At 59.3% G+C, this 23,028-nt stretch overlaps 1 protein-coding gene across 2 annotated transcripts in view; it reads right to left on the bottom strand.

The window, feature by feature from the left end:
- The window catches only part of CAMSAP1 (calmodulin regulated spectrin associated protein 1), a 56,032-nt gene extending 33,004 nt beyond the window's left edge, over positions 1-23,028 (bottom strand). For both annotated transcript variants that reach the window (XM_059141536.1, XM_059141537.1), the window contains exons 1-3: positions 22,753-23,028; positions 3,215-3,477; positions 2,085-2,246 (exon numbers count right to left, since the gene is read on the bottom strand). In XM_059141536.1, the coding sequence (XP_058997519.1) occupies positions 2,085-2,246; positions 3,215-3,477; positions 22,753-22,912 (585 nt within the window). In that variant the 5' untranslated portion in view covers positions 22,913-23,028. The remainder of the gene's footprint in view (positions 1-2,084; positions 2,247-3,214; positions 3,478-22,752) is intronic.

Here is a 23,028-nt window from a genome sequence, read left to right as displayed (position 1 = left end):
CGAGCAGAAGCAAAATGCGCATGGCCACCTACGTAGCCCACACCCGGAGACTACAGCAGGCGGGCGGCAGGCCAGCCCAGACACCCCTCCCCATCCTGCCAAGAGCAAGCCTCAGCTGGGGGCCCAGCAGCTGGAAGCACCCAGTTGTGCCTTTAAGCCTACATATTACATCCAAATGAACAAAAATGATGAGAGTTTATATTAAAACGCTACATTTCCAACTGGTAAAGTTACAGCAAATATATATTTGATTTTGTTTACTCATGGTGTTTTCTAAATTTTCTATAATGACCATGTCATTTCGTTTATAAACGGAAAAACTCAATGCAAGTTGTTAGAGGGGGAGAAAGGCTAGAACTTGAACTTCAGCGGTGAGGGAAGGAGGAACATAGAGCACAAGGTCAAGACACCCTGCGCAGGCCATGTGGCAACGGACAGCGGCTCTGTCTGCGGTAACCACGGCTGGGAGAGAGCTGTCCAATCGCTATGCTGACCTCCCGAAACAAACGTAGCTTTGTAGGTCGCCGGTAAGAACACACACACCCAACGCCTGACCTCAGAAGCTCACGCTGGATTTACAGAAACAACCCCTGCGAGCACGGGCAAAGCAGTGGACTCTAAGTTTCACCTTAGCTCATGATCTCAGGACGGTGGCACCAAAACGGACGCCACACTCCGCGTGAAGCCTGCTTGAGTGTCTCGCTCCCTCTTCCTCTGTCCCTCCCTACCTCTCGCTCTCCAAACAAAACAAAGAAGGAAAGAATCACTCGGGGTTCAGTTTCCTATGGAAACACACAGCAGCCCCAAACATCTTTTTGTTTGTTTGTTTTAAATCTTATCCATTTGACAGAGATCACAAGCAGGCAGAGAGGCAGGCAGGGGAGAGAGGGGGAAGCAGGCTCCCCACTGAGCAGAGAGCCCAACACAGGACTCGATCCCAGGATGCTGAGATCATGACCTGAGCTGAAGACAGAGGCTTTAACCCACTGAGCCACCCAGGCAACCCCCCAAACATCATTTTTTAACCAAGTTCTTGTGGGTGCTTCCGACACGTGTGGGATTACACAAGCGACAACAAGTAAGACATGCGGCGACAAGTAAGAGGCGACCTGCTAGGCCATGGCCATGGCCAGCTTCCAAGTCCACACCAGGACCCAGAGGTTCCAGTGAACCCTGGAGAAGGCCTCTACCTCACTGGGAAGAGCTCTAGGTCATCTGGTCCTCCATCTGATCCCCCTGACCTATACCTGGGTGGGAAACCAAGTACACAACGGGCATCTTAGTGAGAATTTACAACAGGCACTTGACATAAGGCCATGCTTCTCAGGACAATGAAGGAAGGTCCTTTCAAAGGAGCCGACCCACACACCAGGGCCTGGCTTCACCATGCTCGACTTATTCCACGGCCACGGATCCTTACCTCGCCTCTTATCAAAGCCTTACACTGTAAAGAATGCACGCACAACTGTATGAGGACGTCATTCACAACTCGTGGCACACTCAAACAGCGTGACAAGGCACAGCTCCGTCTTCTGTTCCCTCTGCTTTATGACCCAAGCGTCCCCCAGGGCACACGTGCAAATCAGGATGCTTATTAACCAAAAAGCTTTGGTGAGGTAACCCTATCAATAACACAAGCCACTAAAACTACTTCCACACTCTGCAGATTACACTGGCGGCTCCTGAACTCAAGAGGGGGAAACGGCACTCAGGAAAATACCACTTTTCTCTTAATCGCCAAAGCACCTTGTAAAATCGAGGCCTCCTTGAATGCCCAGAGGCAGGGAGATGAACCTCGACAGGCCGGGACCCGACAGGCCCCGCTCACACCCCACCTTTCCACGGCCAGGCGCGGAGCCCTCTCGGTCCGCACGGCCGCAGGCACAGGGCGCACACAGCACACTCGCTTCCTGCCCTCACAGGCCCCGCTAGGGGCTGGTTCTCAGTGGGACACGCAAGGAGGTGCCTCCCGTCCTCTGTGGAGACAGCACCTACCGCCCAAGGGGCACCCCAGCCCTTCACACGGCTCGAGGAGACGCTCGCAGCCCCTCGCCCCCGCCCTGGCCGCGGCCCCCGGCACTCACCTTGTTCACCCAGAACACCATGGCGTCCTCGAGGTCATACGGAAGCTCCTTCGAGGCGCTGAATGTCGAGAAGCGCTTGACGCTGGCCACCACCTTCTCGATGCTGATCATCTCCACGGTGTAGGCCATCATGAGGGCGTCCACCATCGCCATGTGGGCGCTCTGGAAGCAGAAGCAACAGTCAGGTTCAACACAGACTCGGCTCGCAGATTCCAACCCAGCTCCGTTCTGACAAGGTCACTATCTGCACATTATCCGTCCCCAGGCTCCGGCCAACTCGGCACTCTGTGGTGTGGAGGACCCCGTGCCTTTCTCATCTCCATGGCAACCTGGAGAGCCCCTTGGGGGGGGACCCTGTTTCAGGGCTGAGACAAAAGGTCCAAGGGGAAGAGGTGTGTCCAAGGCCGCAGGACGACAAACGGGCCCCCGGGTGCCAGTCAGGAGCCCTGAAGGCTGGCGACACAGCACACCTTTGCACCCTTTCTTCCCAGAACCGAGGAACAGCCTCTTGACTCGCACAACACATCGTCACAAAGCCCACGAGTGCAAAACGCCAGTGACCAGCCCAAGCAGCAACAGGGAAGCAGGGGGAACCGCCGGCGCAGTCCCACCAGTGGTGCGGCCCCCAGAGGAAAGTGGGGACGGGGAAAGACAGGCACGTTTCCTTCTGTGTCACGACACACACAGGCGATACGCACGAAACCACCCAACAGGACAGGCTCAGGGACGGTGGAGCACAACACCTGCAAAACCTCTGCCTCCAGCTGTTTTTATTAACAGGTCTCAGCCCACGCTCGGCGTCCACGGAGCTCTCCCAACGCCGACCAGCGCGGAGAGGAAGCGGCTCCTTCCCCACTCTCTGCAGCGACGGGCCCCCCGAGACACGCGCAGCTCAGGACCTCGCCAACACCTCGCACACGCGCGAACCTCGGCCGGCCTGCGGGACTCTTGTGCTCGTGCTACCTCTGCCTCAAGTTTTGGGCCGACCACGCCACGTGCAGCTGGGCCACGGGGGGACAGCCGGCAGCAGGACAGGCCAGGGCGCCATGCTGGTGGCCGTGGCCCTAGAAGCCCTAAAAGCAGTCCCCGCGGCGACGGCCCCCGCCCCCACAAACGCACGGGAAACTCACCATCTTTATGGGCGCGTGGCTGAGGTCGGGGTCCGTCACGGGGGTGTCGTCACTCTCCATCACGTAAATCCCTTTCCGGGACAGGGCTTGGATGACAGCCTGGTGTCCCTGTAGGGCGGCCACCTGGTCCCCCTTGAGGATGAGGCTGCAAACACGGCAGTACAGCTCACTGGACAGCAGGAGCTTGGTGACGGGCGGCTTGATGTGCTCCTGCTCGTACTGGTCAATGTAAAAGGGGTCCCTGAGGTCCTCGGGGACGTCATCTGGGCCGAGGGAAGAGAGGACCACGTGAGCGTGACGCGTCCGTTCAGAACACTAACAGAGCACAGAGCTGCCGCTGATCCCGATGGGTGACTGATGACATAAAGAGACCCCAGGACTGCACACTCCCACACCTTCTCCCCTGGCAGAGGCAAACGGGCTGCTCACCCTAGCTGGGAGGGCCTGGGCAAGGCACCCCCCGGAGCAGCTTCCCCACCACCACCTCTTCCCGACACAGGAGAACCAGAAGGGGGTGTGGGAGCCCCAAGGGGGTAATGGAGGCAAAAAGCGACCGAGACACAGTGAGGCTGGAGGCGGGGCACCTGGTCCCACCACCGGCAACGCGTGCGGCCCCCAGGACCACCCAGCAGCTGGTCACCCCGTGGGACAGCGGGCAGCACCGCCGACATCAGCGCTGGGAAGGAGTTGAGCGCATCTCTCCCCTGACATCCAGCTCATCCAGAGGAGAGCGAGGCTGAATACTGCGGTCTTGACGGACGAGAAGGCCGGGCCTCTGGCCACCGCGCCATGGTCAGAGCAGCGGCGCCGGGCCTTCACCCGACTTTGGACCAGGCAGCATCAGGGCCACCCAAGCCGTGCCCAAGAAGCATCACAACTCCATCAAATCGAGCATTACGAATGAGGAAACAGAAGCACAGAGCGAGTACACCACGTGCTCAAGGTCACAAGCAGCAGAAACCAACCACGAACGCAGCCGGAGTCGGTGTCTACACCACCTCCCGCATGAACACGGCGGCCACGAGCGCAGCCGGAGTCGGAGTCTACACCACCTCCCGCATGAACATGCCGGCCACGAACGCAGCCGGAGTCGGTGTCTACACCACCTCCCGCATGAACACGCCGGCCACGAGCGCAGCCGGAGTCGGTGTCTACACCACCTCCCGCATGAATACACAGGCTGTCTGTGCACAGCTGGGGACACTCGTTTTCTAAATGGCTGGAATGGTCAGCCCTGTGGTGTCCCTCACACTCGCCCTGCACGATGTCAACTGCTGTCCCCCAAAAGTGGGGATACTCTGTACTCAAGTGGATTGGGAAACAGCCTGCACAGAAGCTGGTCTCCGCTGGAGAGGCCCGCAGACCTTTAACTCTCCAGCCTGAGACCTCCCCCACACAGGCTGGCCGAGCTATTTGAACCATCCCCACCTGTGGAAGGGTTCAGACAAGCCCAGTCTCTCCGAGGAGGCTGCTGAAGGAAACCCACGACACCCACGGCTGAGACCGGGGGCCGGCAGCACGCCCTCTCCCTGCACAGTCCAGGCTCTGGTCCAACTCTCAGTGGTACTGCCTGAGGAAGAGGCAACCTTGCCAGGGACCCCCAAAGCCCCCTCCGCCTGCCCTCCCGCCCCCCACCCTCCGGCCTCCGCACTCTTCTCAGAGCCCTGAGTCACTTCACTGTGGCTCTGGGCCTCCTCCGTGTCCCCTGTCTCCTCAGCGCTTACTTCCAACAACAGTAGCTACCCTGTACGCTGCCCTTTGTTTTCAAGCTCCTGGCTCAAAGCCCGATGAGAGCATCAGGGTAGCCCAGTGGGCAGGGAGGAAGGACCAGGGCCAGAGGGTCCCACCCTTGCCTCAGGGACAAAGCAGCCAACAGCTCCAGAATGAATGGACCCTGTCAGAGACAATCCTATCTTGAAATCGCCCAGGCTTCTGAGTCACAACAGACCGTCCCACCAATAAAAGCCGCAAGGCCCAGTGGAGCAAACACAGGGAGAAGATTTCTGCCTTCTTGGTATGTGATGGTCACGCGAGAGTGGAGGCCGAGGCAGGGCCAGGTGCTAAGGGACGGACAGGAGCCAGGACAGGGAGCGGAGAGCAGCCTGGAGGACGCGCGGAGGACGCCAGACCTGGTCCCCAGCAGCACGAAGTCAGGGGAGGACAGTGAGCCAGGGAGTCCACGGTCCGAGGACATTTTCAGGGGCAACACACAAGGCTGCCCTGGGCAGGGGCAGTGGGACCAGCCAGCACTGGGGCCTCGGGATCACCCCCGCCAAGTCCTCTGCCTCTCTCCACACCTGCCCCACCTCCATCCCCTCTGCTGGTTCCCGTTTCTCCAAACACTGGAAGAGGCACTGCCCATTTCACCAGGCAGGTGACCTCAGGCCGGCAGGCTGCACACCCTGACGCCAGCCCCTCCCCTGAGCTGCTCCACCCCTCCGCTCCCTGGAGACTGGCAGGTGGAGGCTGCCACCACAGAGCCTAGCCGCTGTCAGGGACCTCCACCTCCCCTGCCCGCCCTCCTGGGCGGCTCCGTCTCAAGGTCAGCTGCTCAAACCTAAAGCTTCAGGGTCATCCAGTTCTCTTCCTGCCAACCTTCTGGCAACTCTGGCTGACTTTTACTCTGAGACAGATCCAGAAACTGACAGCCACTGCCATGGAGGGGACGGGACCCAGGCACAGTGGGGGGCTCTCCCTAGGAAGGACAGAGGTCCTGGAACACAGGGGCAGAAAGACACTCGAGCTGAACCCCGGAAGCTGGCGAGGCTGGACAGATCACCCATCACGGCCCAGCAGCTGCCTTCGCTTTTACAGAAGGCCCACTTAGTGGGAGCTTCAAAAATAATCACTACAGGGGCGTCTGGGGGGCTCAGTGGGTTAAGCCTCTGCCTTTGGCTCAGGTCATGATCTCAGGGTCCTGGGATCGAACCCCACATCAGGCTCCCTGCTCCATGGGGAGTCTGCTTCCCTCTCTCTCTGCCTGGTTGTGAGCTCTCTGTCAAATAAATAAAATAAATAAATAGTTGCTATAAATTGATTCCCATAAACTACTTTTTTTTTTTTTTTTTTTTTTTTTTTTAAGATTTTATTTATTTATTTGACAGAGAGAAATCACAAGTAGATGGAGAGGCAGGCAGAGAGAGAGAGAGGAGGAAGCAGGCTCCCCGCCGAGCAGAGAGCCCGATGCGGGACTCGATCCCAGGATCCTGAGATCATGACCCGAGCCGAAGGCAGCGGCTTAACCCACTGAGCCACCCAGGCGCCCCACTACTTTTTAATCACGTATGGACATGAACATGAGTCCTATCACTGACTCACCTAACCTACGGAATCAGGACCCTGGCAGTTACGGGAAAATGCACCCGCTCCAGGTACACACTCTGGACCTCGACACAGGCCCCCTGCTGCCCCGTGTCCCCGCGGGACCCCGTACCCGCCCCCCAGGGCCGCAGCAGCCCCTCCCCACCCCGCCCCCCTCCAGCAGAGTCAGCGAACCAGCTGCCTCAGGGGCTCAGCGCCTGCCAGGACTGCTTGGGCACATTTCTGAAATTTCCCATTGGTTTTACTGAAGTCAACAGCCATTTTAAAAAAAGACAACTTGCAAACGTCTTGGACCTATGCCCAGTGACTGACTCCCTCTCCTCTACAAGCCAAGATCAGATGGTCACAATTACCCGTTTGTTTAGGGCTCACTTACTGAGGGCCTCCCGTGAGCCAAAAACGTGCAGAAACGAGGGGATCAAACGAGCCAGAGCCACCGCCTGGGCAGAGCCTCTTCAGACGACGGAGAAGTCACCAAGTGACACGGACACAAGGCTCTGGGCACCATGTAGAGGGGACAGGTGCAGTGGGGCACAGACGAGACCCCAGGCCGGCCCCGCAGGGCAGGGAGCAGACCGTCGCAGCCGATGGGGCAGGAAGGGAGCCGGGACGACGACACATGAGGGACACATGAGGCCAGGACCCTGAAGAGAGGATTCTGGGAAACCACGGCTCGAGGCCGCAGGAGGAGCCAGCCACACAGGCCACTTTGTTACTCGCCCACCAGGCGACCGACTAGGCCCGTACCCACTGCCCGCACAGGAGGGACTCGGGGTGTCCGTGGGGTCGTCAGGGACTGAGGCGGGCACAGGTGCTCAGGGGGCTAGAGTAACGGGGGCGACCGGCCCCGGGGGGATCGGGGGAGTCAGAGGACAGGGGTCACTCGCTGCCAGAGCCCCACTGCAGTCAGCGGCCTGAGCGACGACGGGGGCTGGCCGTGAACAGGCAGCAGCGGGAGGGGCACCAGGTCTGCGGTGCGACCGAGGAGACGGCGAGTCTCCCGCTTGGCCGACGAGGACGGGGCTTCTGCTAACTCAAACACCAGAAGCTCAGGGTACGGCCAGGAGAGAAGGACGCTCTCCGCCGGGCACGACAGCTCCGCGGCATCCGGGGGCTCTCGCAGGGCTCCCAGCAGACGCAGAAAAACCCAGAGACCCAAGCGCTGGAGAAAGGAGCTGGCTGGGACCCACACCCCAGAAATCGTCAGGGCGGCCACGGGGAGAGCGTGCAGAGTACCCACCGCCCACGGATGGCTGCCAAGCCCTGACACGGAGAAGAGGTCAGGGCACGGGGGACCCCAGAAGGTGGGGTCAGAGAGAGAACACATCCAAGAGGCAGTGATCCGCGACACAAGACCCAAGAGACTGGAAGGTGCCCGTGGATTTACAAGTGGGAGGCAGCGCTGGCCCTGGGAGGAGCCGGGTGAGGAGGGGGACGGACGAAGGGGCTGCGGAGGGTGCCACTGCTAGTGCTGGTGGCGGCCAGCTGTCTGGCTGAGAGGGATGGACAGAAGGAAGGAAAGGATGGACGGAAGGACAGACAGAAGGCAGGAAAGGGGAAGCAGCAGGGGAGTGTGAGGGCAGAGGCCACAAGCCGAAGGCGCACCCAGCAGACAGCTGGAAGGCAGGAGGCTCCCGAGCGGGAGGGCGATGCCTGGCAAACCAGCAGAACATGGGGCCACAAGAGCGCGGTCTGGGGGACAGGGGTCCCGGTGACACAGGCCCGCAGTGACAGCAGGCACACTGTGGATGGCCAGCGACACAGGGCTAGGACCTGCAGGTGCATGTGACGCAAAGACCGTGTGGGCAATGGGAGGGCTCGGGCCAGCCCACTCCACAGAGGGAGGGCGCACAGCAAGTGCCGGAATGGAGAGGGGCAGCAGGTGCGCAGGCGACGGAGGGCAGCGCTTCCTACCACTGGGCCTCCCAGATCCTCAGGTGCTAAGAGGGCCTGTCCCCCCTGTCCACGGCAGAGAGCTGAGTCCTGGTGCTGAGGGGAGGGCTGGAGTCCTGGGTCTCAGGCCTCATGTAAGCGTTAGCTGCCGCTCTCCTCTACAGGACCGTCAAGGACTTCAAGAGGTTAAAGAGGCACGCCAAGGAAGCACCCATCCGTCGCCACATTCCGCCCTGCAGACTGCCGCCACGTCCCCTGCACCCAGAGCTAGGCAAGGGAGCCCCTCGCCGACACCCCGCTACGGCCCCCCACGGAAGCCCAAGACCCCAACAGGCTCCAGGGGGTCTGAGGACAGCAAAGACCACCCAGCTGCCCACAACCAGCAGGACAGAACCTCAGTCCAGGGCTTCCAGCAGCCCCGCCGTGCCCTGCCGCAGCCCATCTCCCACCACGGGCGGGTGCCAAGACATCAGCACTCGTGCCACTGAGAGTGGCCACTGCTGAGGTGCCAGAGGCGGCTGTGACGGTCCCCATCAAGGACACCTACACCACCTCTCACTAAGGACGCATGGGGACAAGCCCCACAAATCATCATAAGGGCAGTAAAATCAGCCAGAGGCCTTCGAATCTGCCCACACCCCAAGCCTACGCCAGGAATGCAAGAAAGCCGAGCAGCTGTGCCAGGCGGAACCCGTGAACCCTCCTGCTCTACAGCCGCCAAGCACAGCAGCAACGCCACAGCCAACAGTCGTGCAAGCAGGCGCCCTCGCCGCCACTGTGCTGGGGCCGCCTCGGCTGCAGGAAGCACAGACTCGTCTTCCAGCCAGACCAGAAGGACAGACCCTGGGCACCCCCTGCCTCAGAAAGCAGGAGTGGATGCTGCATAGGGAATCCCCGAGTCTGTGGTCCTGTCCCACACAACCCAAGTAGCCCCGGCGTGACCCCAATGGGATCAGCACAGCAACGACTTGAGAACTACGCTGGGACCCAGGTTTCACTGTGGTGTCCTGTGGGCCGGCCAGAGTGGCCCAGGCCTTTCAGGACCCAACGAACACGGAGCTGAGCCGCACACGAGGCAGGCAGACTTGGTCTCGGCCTAACTGGGCCGCCGGTTTAAAGAAAAACTTTCTAGATCTTAACAGGATCCAGAGTCTCACATGTCAGAGTCCGAATACCCAAAACATGATCTGGATTTACTCTGCAAAGAAAACAGAGGGAACCTACAGTCAAGAGACCCCCGACCCCGCGAGGGCCCAAACGTCAGAGTCCTCTGACGGGGACCGACGGGTGTTTACAAGCACGCTCCAAGGAGGAAGAGCAAATGTTTCTTTTCTTTTTTTTTTTTTTTTAAAGATTTTATTTATTTATTTGACAGAGAGAGATCACAAGCAGGCAGAGAGAGATGAAGGGGAGCAGGCCCCCTGCTGAGCAGAGAGCCCGATGCGGGACTTGATCCCAGGACCCCGGGATCATGACCTGAGCCGAAGGCAGTGGCTTAACCCACTGAGCCACCCAGGCGCCCCACAAATGTTTCTTAAATGAATGAAAACACTAACACAAAACTGTGAGAAACTCCATTAAAAAGAAGTCCCAGGGTGCAGGGAAACCCAAGACCAGAGCAGAGGAGGGCCGGGCGCTGCTGAAGAGAAGAGGGGGCTGCAGACCGCACAGTGCTACCCCGGGGAGGTGGAGACACCACGGCCCGGGCCAGCACGCGGCACCGCGAGCAGCAGACGTGTCAGCCCCCCGCGGGCCCCGCCCCACCCTCCCTCTCCCCTTCACTTCGAGGCCGGGGGCACAGCTCGGAGAACAGCTCTCTGACCAACGACGGTGCCTAGGGGAGGGAAGGGTTGAGCACAAACCCCAGTGCCAGTGTCCTGGCAAGACCCTCCTAGCTCACACCTCAGAGACTCCCCAGGAAGTGCTAGTCCCTCTCCCCAGGGAAGAGAGAGCACCCGCAGCTACCACCCCTGGGGTTCCACCGCAGTGCCCGCCAGCAGGACCAGTGTGAAGCAGGTGAGTACCCCGTATCTGGCAAGGGAAGACTCGTGACCAGACACAAAGTCGGGATCCTTACACCCCCACACGGAGAGGGGCTGTCCAGTACCAGGAGGTCACACACCCCAGACGGTAGGTACACACAGAACTGACACCTTCAAGGGCCCGGCTAGCTGACGCGGACAAGGTCACCGGACACGTTCCAGAGAGCCCATGCCGCTACAGCATGCTGTCCGGTCCACCCTCTGTCCCAGGAGGACCCTGCAGCTGGGGCGCCTGGGGGCTCAGGCTGTGAAGGGTCTACCTTCAGCTCAGGTCATGATGTCAGGGTTGTGGGATCGAGCTCTGTGTCGGACTCCATGCTCAGTGGGAAGCCTGCTTCTCTCCCTCTGCCTGTCCCCTTGACTTGTGCCTGTGCTACTGGCTCGGCTCTCTGAGATAAATAAAATCTTAAAAAAGAAAGAAAAAGAAAAAGAGAAAGAGAGTAAGCCACATTTCTAGCACCTTTCAAGTTATAAGGGCAAAATTTGGATTTGCAGGGCAGGGCGAAGAGCAGGGAACCTGGGTAACCTTGCAGACACTCTCGGCTGAAAACCCCAAAGGCTGCACCCCAAGAACAGGCTAGAACCAGAGGCTCAGCAGACCCTGAGAGCAGCTGGAGCAGCACAGGGGAGGGAGGTGACCGGCGACTGGGGCCAGGGTCTACAAACGCACGCTCCCCCCAGAGGAGGCTCCGTCTCGGGCCTCCGAGGGTCCCTGCCATCCCCCAGACACCTCATCCTCTCAGCACAAACGGCAAGAAGCAGAGGAGCAAAACAGCAAAGCCAGCAGAGACAGCGAGCAGGAGCGGCCGGCTCCCGGGCCTGCAGGACTGCCAGGCTGAAGGAGGTCAGGTCAGCCTCTCCCCCGGGACCACCATGAACTCTGCAGGAAACTGAAAGCAGCCACGGGAGGGTTCCTGATGCCAACAACAGCAGGCAACTGTGCGAGCAGAAGCCAAGCCCGAAGGAGCAACACTTATGGGGTCCCCAGCTCTGTACCCAGCTCCTCTCCTATCTCTGAGCTGAGGGCAGCCCGACGCAGCACCACACGGGGGACACACAAAATTCTGACGCAAACCGGGTCCTTCCTGCCAGATGACCAAGGAAAGGGCCCTGCATGCTGGCAAGTGGGACCCGGGCTGGATTTCCTCTCTTCCCTTCCAGCCTGCCCTGGTTACAGGACGGTGGGGACTGTGCAGGAACCAGAACACGAGAGGGGAGGGGCCTCCGTGGTCTGAGGACATCAGGGCAGCTGCCGTTTGCCGACCTCTCTTCGCTGGCCGCCCACCCCAGGTACGCTGGGGCTGCACGGTGACATCTCTGGCAGCTAGGACTCCACCTGAAGCCCTGTCCTAGCCGGAGAAGAGGGGCTTCTTGGAGCCAGAAAGTGTAGGGAGAATCCAAGAAAGGAGAGCCAGGAAGGGGATCCCTAATTCCATGGATGAACCCACACAACCCTGAGCTACATGCATGAGGGAGAGACCCAAAGAACCAAAATGACCTTGAACTCACTGCACACCAACAGCACAACAGACCCATGGCCTGAACCTAAAGGTGATTACTACCACCCACTACAAACAAAGCACCAGAACACCTCAGCAGGACCTAGAACACGCCCCACAGTGCAACAGTCAAAATGTCCAAGGCACAATCCATAATTCGTCCACACTAAAAACGAGGAAAGGGGCGCCTGGGTAGCTCAGTCGGGTGAGCGTCTGACTCAGTTTCAGCTCAGGTCATGACCTCAGGGTCATGGAATAAACCCACGGGCTCCATGCTCAGCTCAGTCTGCTTGGGATGCTCTGCTCCCCTCCCTGACCTCCCCTCATGCACTCTCACTTCTGCTCTTGCTTGCTCTCTGAAATACGTAAACACATCTTTTTTAAAAAATAAAATAGGGACGCTTGGGTGGCTCAACTGGTTAAGCGGCTGCCTTCGGCCCAGGTCATGATCCCAGCGTCCTGGGATCAAGCCCCACATCGGGCTCCTTGCTCGGCAGGGAGCCTGCTTCTCTCTCTGTCTCTGCCTGCCTCTCTGTCTGCCTGTGCTCACTCTCTCTCTCTGACTAATAAATAAATCTTTTTAAAAAACAAAATAAAATAAAAACCAGGAAAATGTGACCAATTCTTGTGGGGGGGGGGCGGGACTCAAGCAACAGACGCCAACGCTGAGATGACCCCGATGTCAGAATGACCAGACTTTAAAGCACAGACTACAACCAGGCTCTACAAGATCAAGGTCAGGACTCTGGAAATAAATGAGACGATAAAAGTTCTCAGCAGAGAAATAAAATGGGGGGGGGGGGGGGACCAAAATTTGAGGACAGAACAATATGGCGTATCGACCAAATGTTCCCTGAGCAGGAAGGAGAATGAAGAGGACGGGGAAGTGGGTCAGTGAAGCCGAGACGTGTGCGAGACATCATCAAGCTGAAGGGACAGACGGAAGAGAAGGAAGAGCCTCAGGGAGCAGCGGGGCGACATCGGATGTCTGATGCCGGTCCTGCAGGGAAGAGACTGGTGCCCGGAAGCTTCTGAGTAAGTCAGGGCCAAACTCTCCCCTACTTACTGGAGGACACAGGTCTGCAGGCTTACGAAGCCCAGCCAAACCAAACAGAACCGACTAGAAGAAAACAGCGCCCAGACACGTCCTAATTAAACGGCAACGAAACAAAGACGAAGCAACAGGTTCCAGAGACGACGGCTGGGGTGACGAGCTGACTTAAGGGTACTCAGCGGAGGCCTCCAGCTAAACAACGGAAGGAGAAAAGACAAGACGAAGGGGCGCCTGGGGGGCTCAGTCGGTGAGACGGCTGCCTTCAGCTCAGGTCAGGATCCCGGCGTCCTGGGATCCAGTCCCGCATCGGACTCCCTGCTCAGCGTGGAGTCGGCTTCTCCCTCTCCCTCTGCTGCTCCCCCTGCTTGTGCTCTCTCGTGTGTGCGCGCGCGCTCTCTCTCAGATAAATAAAATCTTCAAAATCTTTTTTTTTTAAAGATTTATTATTTATTTGACAGAGAGAGAGAGATCACAAGCAGGCAGAGAGGCAGGCAGAGAGAGAGGGGAAGGGAATCAGGCTCCCCGCTGAGCAGAGAGCCCGATGTGGGACTCGATCCCAGGACCCCAGGATCAGGACCTGAGCCGAAGGCAGAGGCTCTAACCCACTGAGCCACCCAGGCGCCCCAAAATCTTCAAAATATTTAAAAATAAAATAAAAATATAAAACTATAAAAAATAAAACATAAAATATTTTTAAAAGATGGGGAAGCATTTTGAAAGAAACACAATCTGGAAATTACAAAAAAAGAAAAAAGAACTTGACAGGTAAGAAAAATGACGAAGCGGAAGTTGCAGAACAAAAACGTGCAGTAAGGAAGCTTCAGTCGGCTGCACTGGTGAGCCGCGGACCAGCCACAGAGGAGGACACGCAGCACAGAAGGAAAACGAGGGGTCTGCGCGTGTCACAGGAAGACGAAGGAGAGAAAACGGGGCAGAAACTGTCCTCCAGCAAACACACAAGAATCTTCCGCACTTGCAAAGTTCACGAAACCCAGGGTCCAGGCGGAGGCGCACGCACGGAAGAGCCTGCTGGCGGCGCGGCCGAACCGGAGAACACAACACAAACTCCGAGCAGCCGTGAGCGCCCTGTGGCCAAGTGCTCAAGGACAGGAGGCACGGACTTGTCCCTCCCTGCTCCTCTCAAGTCCAACGACAAACCTCGGAAGAAAGTCAAAAGACAACCAAAAGGAGAATATGAAAGCCGCCTGAGGAGGGCAAAGCGTTCTGGGACCCCCGCACTGGAGGAGCGGCACAGCCATGGGGCAGCTCATGACCTCCCACCCAACAGGAGTGTCCAGACCGGGCTTTCTTGACCCTCCGCCTCGAAACAGAAGGCAAGCCGAGTGGGCTCATTCCTGCCCCACACTGACCGGGAGCCCCACACAGCAGGCCGGCCCGGCAGAACCAGCGAGGGGCAGACAAGAAGCCGCACTACTGAGCAGTCTGGAACACCTCGCTCCACACAGCCCGCCGTCTGGAGGTACTCTCCTTCCAGCCCCAGCCCCCGACGGTCTGCACAGGGGGACCCCACCACGGCCAGCACCCGGCCCGGGACACGCTCTCTGTCCTCCAGAGACGCCAGGCCCTCCAGCGCCAGGAAGCTCTTCCGCCTTTTAAAAACAGCACCAGCAGGCACAACGGCAGCCCCCCGGCCGCAGACACACCAGGCAGCCGTCCCAAAAGCACTCGGGCCTGAACGCTAGACTGTCCTTGGCACCACGCTGCACACAGGCAGGCCCAGGCTGCCGTGCTGTGCTTGACTAGGGATGACGCTGCGGGAACTGCAGATGGGACCCAGAGGCTCCCGACACAAAAATGATCGAGAATCCCTTGTCACACCCAGAACCAGGAAACTCATGACTCATGAGAAAAGACCACCGACTGACACCAACACCAAAGCGAGCAGAAGGTCGGAGTTCTCCGACAAGGACTTTAAAGCAACTCTCATAAAAGTGATTCCACAAGCAACAACAAATCCTCCCGAAACAAGAAAAATTGAGAATTTCAGCAAAGAAAAAGAAGTGATAAAAGAACTGAAAACAAAACTGCAAACTAGAGCAACAAACTGCACGGCTGGCTGGGCTCAACAGCGGACATGATGGAGGGCAGCGGCAGTGAGCCTGTGGGCAGAGACACAGTCCTCCAAGCTGGACAGACAGACAGCACGCCGAAGACAAATGAGCCTCAGGGCCTGCAGGAGAGCACGAGAGCCAAAATCCAGGTCCCTGGAGTCCCCGAACAGAGGGGACAGTGAGCAGGGCTGAAAGAGTATGAGAAGAAAATAATGGCTGAAAACCTCCCAAATACGGCAGAAACGATAAATCCACAGGTTCCAAGAAACCGAGTGAACCCCAAATAACACAAACCCAAAGAAATCCACACTGAGACACATCATCACTAACTCTTGAAAATTAAAGACAAAAAAAAATATTTGGAAGCAGCTGAAGAGAAACCCTGCACTCCAAACAGGTGCAGGTGCCCCGAGCTCGACAGACAGCAGGAACCTCCAGGAGCTGGACGGAAGCAGCAACACCTTTTTCACGCGCTTGTGGTAAAGAGCCATCAACCAGATTCCACATCTGGTGAAGGGATTTAGGGGAAATAGAGACATTCGAAGTGGGAAACAAACTTTGTTTATCTACTTATTTACTTATTCCGCCCAGGGAAGGGGCAGCAGGAAAGAGAGAGAAACTCAAGCAGACTCCACCCTGAGCATGGAGCCTGAAGTGGGGCTCGATCCCACCACCCTGAGCTGAAACCAACAGCTGGAAGCCCAACTGACTGCACCAGCCAGGCACCCCCAGACACAGGAAACTGCTCCAGGGGCTGAGGGTAAGCTCGGATTTTCTAGGGCCGTGCGTACCTCTCCGCACAGCAGAGAGGCTCTGGGCTGGGACCCGCTAGAGGGGCACACGCGGACCCCTGTAGACGGTCAGAGCAAAGAGCTCACCTTGACCGTGCTCAGGCTCCTGAAACTACACTCTCGGAACGTGTGCGCTTTGTTGTACGTTCGTGTGCAAAGTGTCTCTCCGCAGAGCCGATTTTCCCAGGGGTCCGAAGGAAAATTCTTCCCGGTGCATCTGCCTAACGAGGGGCATTACCCTACCCTACAGAGACTTCTCTGGAAGGCACAGGTTTCCAACGTCTCTTCTGGCCTCAGGAACCTTCAACAGCTCCCCAGCTGACCCAACAAAACCCCACTTTCCCCACCAGCCATTCAAGGCAGCCCAAGGCCAGGCCCCAGGCATCTCTTCCAACGCACACTCGCCTTCCCACCAGGCACCCAGAGCCCAGTCCCAGCTGCACGGCTGGTGGCCCCTGGGCAAGAAGGGGCCCCACCCTATCTCCCCTTCATCCCGGCTTCCGACCGCCTGTGCCCTCACCTCCACCTGGTTCTTCCCCACCTAAGCTACAACAAACTCAAGCCCCACTTAACTTGAATGGAACACTCGAGATTCCCTCACGCTCCCCTCACCTGCGCTGCCACAGCACCTGCTCCTTCCCCAGGTGCCTGTCCCCTCGGGTGCATCCCAGGTGTCCGAGTGTGCGGCCAAGTCGGGCACTACCCGAGCCCTGAGAGGCTTGTCAAGGACCCCCGAGTCCACAGCACACACTCGCTGAACTGACGGCGATCTAATTTTGTGTGAGTGAGTCTGAAGCGAGTAGAGGACAGTCACCGAGGGGCCCGGAAGCGCACGGGTTAGGCGCACAGCAAGGGCCAGACGGAGGAGTTGGAAAGACACAAAAGCAGAAAAGCTGTGCAGAATAAGGACTAACTATTCCCTGTGCGGGCCCACCTCCCACCCCAACGTCAGCCCAGCCCATCTCGAGGGCCTCATCCGCTCTGTCGTCCCTGTGGCAGACAGGCTAGGCTAGGCCTCGGCCCATCAAGCAAAACGCCCCCCAGCTCTGCTAGGGACCCTATGTGCACCCGCCAAACCCGCAGAGTGAATCCCAGCCCCGGGCTGAAGGCGTGAGGAGGTGCCACCCTCACCGGGGGGTCAGCGCCCTCGTAAGGAGGCCCCAGAGCTCTCCCGTCCCTCCTGCCCTGGCACGGAGCAGCCACCCCCACGGCGGGAAGCAGGCTCGCCGCACGCCGATGCTGCCAGCGCCAGGGTCCCGGGCTTGCAGCCCCCAGTACTGGGGGAGACAGATGTCATCCAGGCTATGTAATGTCATCATGGCAGCCGAAACACGCTGAGAGCTGATCCCAGATATCCCACCGGACTGCCTCTGCCCACTCCAACCTGCTAGAAGAATCCTGCCAGGCTCCGTCTCTCATCAGTCCCCACCAAACAAACCTTCCCAGACACACATCACGAAAGAAACCCCACCCAGCATGGAACACCACAGGCCATCTGGTCCACACTGGTCTCCTAAACCAATCCCTCCTATTCCGGTCCACGAGCCCTGTCAGGAGGTTACTCGGTCCACATTGAGCACTTCTTGCCCTGCACACAACCAGCCAGACGCCCCCCTCTCTCCTGGAGGGGCTTCCCACACCGGACCCATCCTTCCCATAACCTCTGACCCACGAAGCCCGCCCACGGCTCCACGGGGCCCACTCCCCCAGCCGGCAGCTCCCCAGTCGGCCTCCCGACGGCTGAGGCACGGACGCCACGCTGCGCTCGCGCACCTCCCTTCCCTCCCTCCACAGCTCGCGTGGGCTTCAGGCCGATGGGCGCACCTCGGCCCGTACGGACACCCTGGGCTACGGAGCGCACAGGACAGTGAGGCCCGGGGCAGCACACGGTGACCGCTGGCCCCATCCTGGCCGCGCTCCGATCAGACAGAAGATGGAAGCAATCAGAGTGGCTCAACCGTCCAACTAGGAAGTAAAAAAGAACACTGTCCACGTACGGTACCACGGCCACAAAGCCAATCAACAGCAGGGGAAGCCCATGAGCTAGTCGGGGAATAAAGGTCACACGGACGGGGTTCTTGGAGGGGCACGTGCACGAGTTTACCGCTGCAGCCTAGGAGCAGCCGGCTGCTCTGAGGGTCGCTCCCATGTAAAGGCTCGGGACAGTCTGAACTTCGAGGTGGACATCGCGCCCCAGTTAGCTTCAGCGGGTGGCAACAGGACAGGAAAGAGGATGCGTGCAAACTGGTAGAGCTTTAGAAACGCACTCATGCAGGTCACGGCCATGGGGACGGAGCACAGATCGTCTCTCTCTGCACTCCAACCGCTTCAAGAAGGGCTCCAACTCTGGCACCCACGGGACCAGCAGCTGAGCGCGGCAAACAGAGCATCCACCAGGACAACCGGGACCCCTGGCCTCACGGACACCAGGCAGTCCTCAGCGCTCCCAAGCAGAGGGAAGGTCGTGCCACAGGCCAAGCAGCGGCCCCTTCACTATCTAGGAAACCTAGAAGGTACATTCCAGGCTGCCTGTCCCCTCCACCTCCAAAGTACCCAAAGCTCTTGCCAAGAACAATCAATGATTAAAAAGTACAATCTGGGGGCGCCTGGGTGGCTCAGTGGGTTAAGCCACTGCCTTCAGCTCAGGTCATGATCCCAGGGTCCTGGGATTGAGCCCCGCATCGGGCTCTCTGCTCAGCAGGGAGCCTGCTTCCTCCTCTCTCTCTGCCTGCCTCTCTGCCTGCTTGTCATCTCTCTCTGTCAAATAAATAAATAAATAAATGAATAATTTTTTAAAAATTTAAAAAAAAAAAAAAAAAGCACAATCCGGGGGCACCTGCAGGGCTCAGTTGTGAAGCATCTGCCTTTGGCTCAGGTCATGACCCCAGGGTCCTGGGAAGGAGCCCCATGTCAGGCTCCCTGGTCAGTGGGGAGCCGGCTTCTCCCTCTCCCTCTGCAGGTCCCCCTGCTTGTGCTCACTGTGTCTCTCCCTCTTTGTCGAATAAATAAAAGAGGTCTTCAAAAAAAATTTTTTTTAATTAAAAAAAAAAAATACAACGTGAACTCATAAACCAGGAATCTGAGTGAATCACCAGGTTAAAAAAAACGACCATGAGCTTGCAAGTGAGGACCTCCCGACTAAGACGCACACGGGCCTGTTCTCCTACCCGCCTAGGGACAAGAGCAGCCGCCGCCTCTACTTCCAGTTCTGGGGCCTGGAGAGACGTTCCAAGCACACAGTCCATTTTCACCAAAGGTCCCGGTGACACAAGGTGGTAAGCCCAGAGTTGACACCGAAGAGAGGCTGGCTGCTCCTGACACCCACTGAGCAGACAGGGTCCAGGCCATCCCTGCGGTCTGCAGAACGCGACTCAGCAGCAGGTCCCCCAGCTCCGCTGCACAGACCCAGCCCAGCCACGAGGAGTTCCCTTCCCACAACATGCTTCCCAATCAGTTGTCCCATCACTCCAGTGCGAGCGAGAGGACCAGTGTCAATCCCTCGAGGAGGATAGGTTCTCTCCACCCCCATGAGCTGCCCTGGTAGCCCCTCCGGGCCTGCCCGGCTCGGGCAGCTCAGCCCCCGGCCAGGGAGTGTTGAGGCATGACCAGTGCCAGCCTGGCCTCCGGGGCTCCTGGATAGGAAAATCACCAGCACTCGGCCCCATAGCAACAAGTCTGAAAACAGCGGAGTGCCTTCCAGTCCTCTCCCTGCTTGCGTTTCAACACTGTCCTTGGAAGACAACAATTACACCCTCCCATTACCCTCTGAAACCAAGGCCTAGAACCCTTTAAGCTTCTCCGGTCATGAGCTAAATTCAAAGCCAGGAACGCGGTAACCCTTCACAGCACTCTCCCCCGTAAACAAACGGCACTTCAGGTCACTCCTTTTTTACAAATTTGTTACAACTTCCACCAAAAAAAAATCACAAAATTTCCCAGGTAAGCAGCTTCTACTTTTATTTCTTTTGGTCTTCGTAAGTGAGCTCTAGCCCCAAGGTGGTCTTGAACTCCGGTCTCAGACACCAAATGCCGCACAGCCTACCGACCAAGCCAGCCGGGCACCGGCTTCTACTCTTTCTTGCAGATACTTTTAAGTGAACACCTTCAGCACATCCAGGACATTACCGCTAAGAAAATAACGAAATCACTCTCCACGAAACAAGTCACCCCGAGGAGGGGCAGAGCAAGCACAAGGTGGCCCCGGCTCTGGGCTGCAGCGAGCCAAAGGCACCTTTCTGAATCACGGCAGGCCACCAGCAGGCCACCAGCAGGCCCGGCGGGGGGACGCGCCCCTGAGCCTCCCCATGCGCTACAGATGGCGCGCAGTGACCCGGGGGACATGGAGAGGCCCACAAGGCAGACACAAAGCCTGACGGCAGCCTTGGCACACCTGGCCCTAGAGCGCCTACGTGCTTTCCGTTCCCGCACAGAGGAGGAGCGGCTCGGCTTCAGCAGCTACTTAATGACAACCGCACAGGTGAAACCCTGAAGCCGCTTTCACTGTCAGGCGCCAACACTGACGCGCCCTGCAAGCTGCAGACCCGAAGAGCACATCTGATTAGCTGGAACTAAACCAGAGAGACACAGGGAGCTGTCCCAGAGAAGAAACGAAGAACAGGCCCCTAGATTAGGAGAAGAATTTCAGGGCGGGAGGGGGGGTGTTTGCTGTCTAAACTATCCTATCAAAATCCACTCCGCTGCACCGTTCTGCTCTCCTGGACGACCAGACCGCGGGCAGTGCCAGTCTCCCACCCAGGCCGTGACCTCCACACCAGTGACCTCCAAGAAACCACTCCACTGAGCCAAGGTGAGGCTTCTGGGTCACGCGACTTAGGATCGCCCAAATTTGTAAATTTAAAAGGACACTCAACTAGGGAAAAAAAGTCTGTTCCCTTTCTGAATCAACGTACAGACTGGAAAGGCCTTTTTGTTTGGCAAAACTGAACGGAAACCAGACCTCCTAGACTCAGCGTTTGGCCACTGTGCCACCGCGACGGGAGAGCCACTGAACGCCGGAGGGGCAACACGGAACCCGGTCTCAGGTCCTCGGACAGCATCTTTCCTCCTCCCGCTCCTGCGCACGTTCTGCTCTATGAACACCCACCTTTAACGATCCCAAAACTGTAAGGCCTATTTTAATGAGTCTCTGAATTAATTACCGGATGCGTCGACGAGCATTAAAGAGAGATCTGGTACTGGGAATAAAACTGGACCCCGAGAGACGCACACTCATCTCCAGAGAGCGGACGAAGCCCACGCCGGTCGCCAGAGCGGAGCGCAGCGAGACACACACTCATCTGCTCTGCTAAAGAAACAGAACGCGAGGGCGGGTGGGAGGTTGGGGTACCAGGGGGTGGGTATTAGAGAGAGCATGGATTGCATGGAGCACTGGGTGTGGTGCAAAAATTATGAATACTGTTTTTCTGAAAATAAATAAATTGAAAAAATTATGAAAAAAAAGAAAGAAAGAAACGGAAAGTGAGCAACGAGACAGTTTCTGAAAAGTATCTGTGCCCGCACAGCATTCACCACCAGGACACAGTCATTTCCATACATAACATCTCCAAACACGCACAGGAGCTAGACCCTGCACACATGCCCCAGGAGCCGGGCCCAAGGACACACTGGGCCTCGGGGCCAGGCGCGGGAGCCCCGCCAGCATCCGAGCGCGGTGACCGAGGCTCCGGTGAAGTACTACGCGGCCGTGGAAAAGCAGGAAGTCGGCCGGAGCTGGGAAGAACCTGAGAGGTCACGCGTCAAAGCCCTCTGGGAAGGCGCCCGCAGAGAAAGGCCGGCCAACGGCCGCAGGTGTCCCTGGCAGGCGGGAGGCAAAGCCGCAAAGGCGCACCGGGCTCAGGGCCCTCCTACCCCGGCTGCAAGACACCCAGTTCTCCTCCTCACGGCTCGCTCTCAAGCTCCTGCAGCTTTCATCGACTCCCTGCTTTCCCTAGAATCAGACCTCGCGTGTGCACCCACCTCCCCAGAAACTGCGTCGCCGCGGGGCAGCCATCAACGAAACCGCAGGACCCACGGCCGGGGAAGGACAAGGCGCTCCTCGCACGCTGTCCGGCCAACCCAAGGCAGCGGCCAGCGCAGGCTGCAGGGCGTCTACCCTCACGACGGGCCGGGCCTCGCCCGCGCACAGGCCGCTCCAACTGCTGCGATCCTGTCCCGGGGCCACCCTGCTCCGGACGGGCTCACGCGGGGTCCGCCGAGTCCAGCCCCAAGGGCCGCTCCGCACGTCGCTGCCGCGGCCCTGGGGCGGGGGCGCGCCGGAGGAAAGGCCGCCGGACAGCGGCGTCCACGGAGAAGGTAGCTGCCCGGCGCCCGCGCCCAGATGGACCCAAAACAAAGCACCGGGTCTCCCCGAGCCGCGACGGGGCCCTTCGTCTGGGAAGTTCCGGGAGCTGGAGCGGGGACCCCCGACCCGCTCCGCACATTAGGACCGCAGGCAGCGGATGCGGCAACGAGCTTACCCAGTGGTTCGCGGCCGGAGCCCAGCGCGGGGACGGGCCGCGCGGCGCCCTCCGTTTCCACCGCCGGCTCCCGCCGGGCAAGTCCGCGTGCGAGCTCCCGCGCGCCCCGCCGGCGCAGGGCGTCCAGGGTCGGCCCCGCACCCCCCCCCCCGCAGGACGGCCGGCCCCGCACCCACCCCGCGCAGCCGCCTCCCGCCGCACCTGCCGGGCGACCCCCGCCCAAGCCCCCGCCATCGCGCGCCCCGGCCCCGCGGCGGCCGCCTCCGGAGGGCCCCCCCGCGGCGCCGTGCGGCCCGGGCCCCCGCGCACAAAGGCGGCCCCGGCCCCGGCCCCGCCGCCGCCGCCGCCCCCGCCCCCGGGACTCCCCGCCCCGGCCGCGCCCCGACCCACCGATGCCGTAGGCCTTGGCGCAGATCCACTGCAGGTTGGCCGCGATCTTGGCGCGGGCCGAGTCGTAGCGCTCCAGGGGCACGATGTCCACGGCGCCGTCGGCCGCGGCCTCCATCCTCCGCCGGCCCGCCCCGGCCGCGCGGCCGCCCGCGTCCACCATCTGCACACAAAAAGGCCGCTGCGGCGCGGGCGGCGCCCGGCCTCCGCCGCAACAAAGGCGCCGCGCCCCTCGCCGCGCCGGGACCCGCGAGGGGGGCCGGGCCCGCGAGCCCCGCC

Source organism: Mustela lutreola, chromosome 12 (genome assembly GCF_030435805.1).
Source record: "Mustela lutreola isolate mMusLut2 chromosome 12, mMusLut2.pri, whole genome shotgun sequence".
NCBI classification, from domain to species: Eukaryota; Metazoa; Chordata; class Mammalia; order Carnivora; family Mustelidae; genus Mustela; species Mustela lutreola.
The sequence above is the reverse complement of the archived record's forward strand: the minus strand, read 5'-3'. Positions and strand labels throughout refer to the sequence as shown.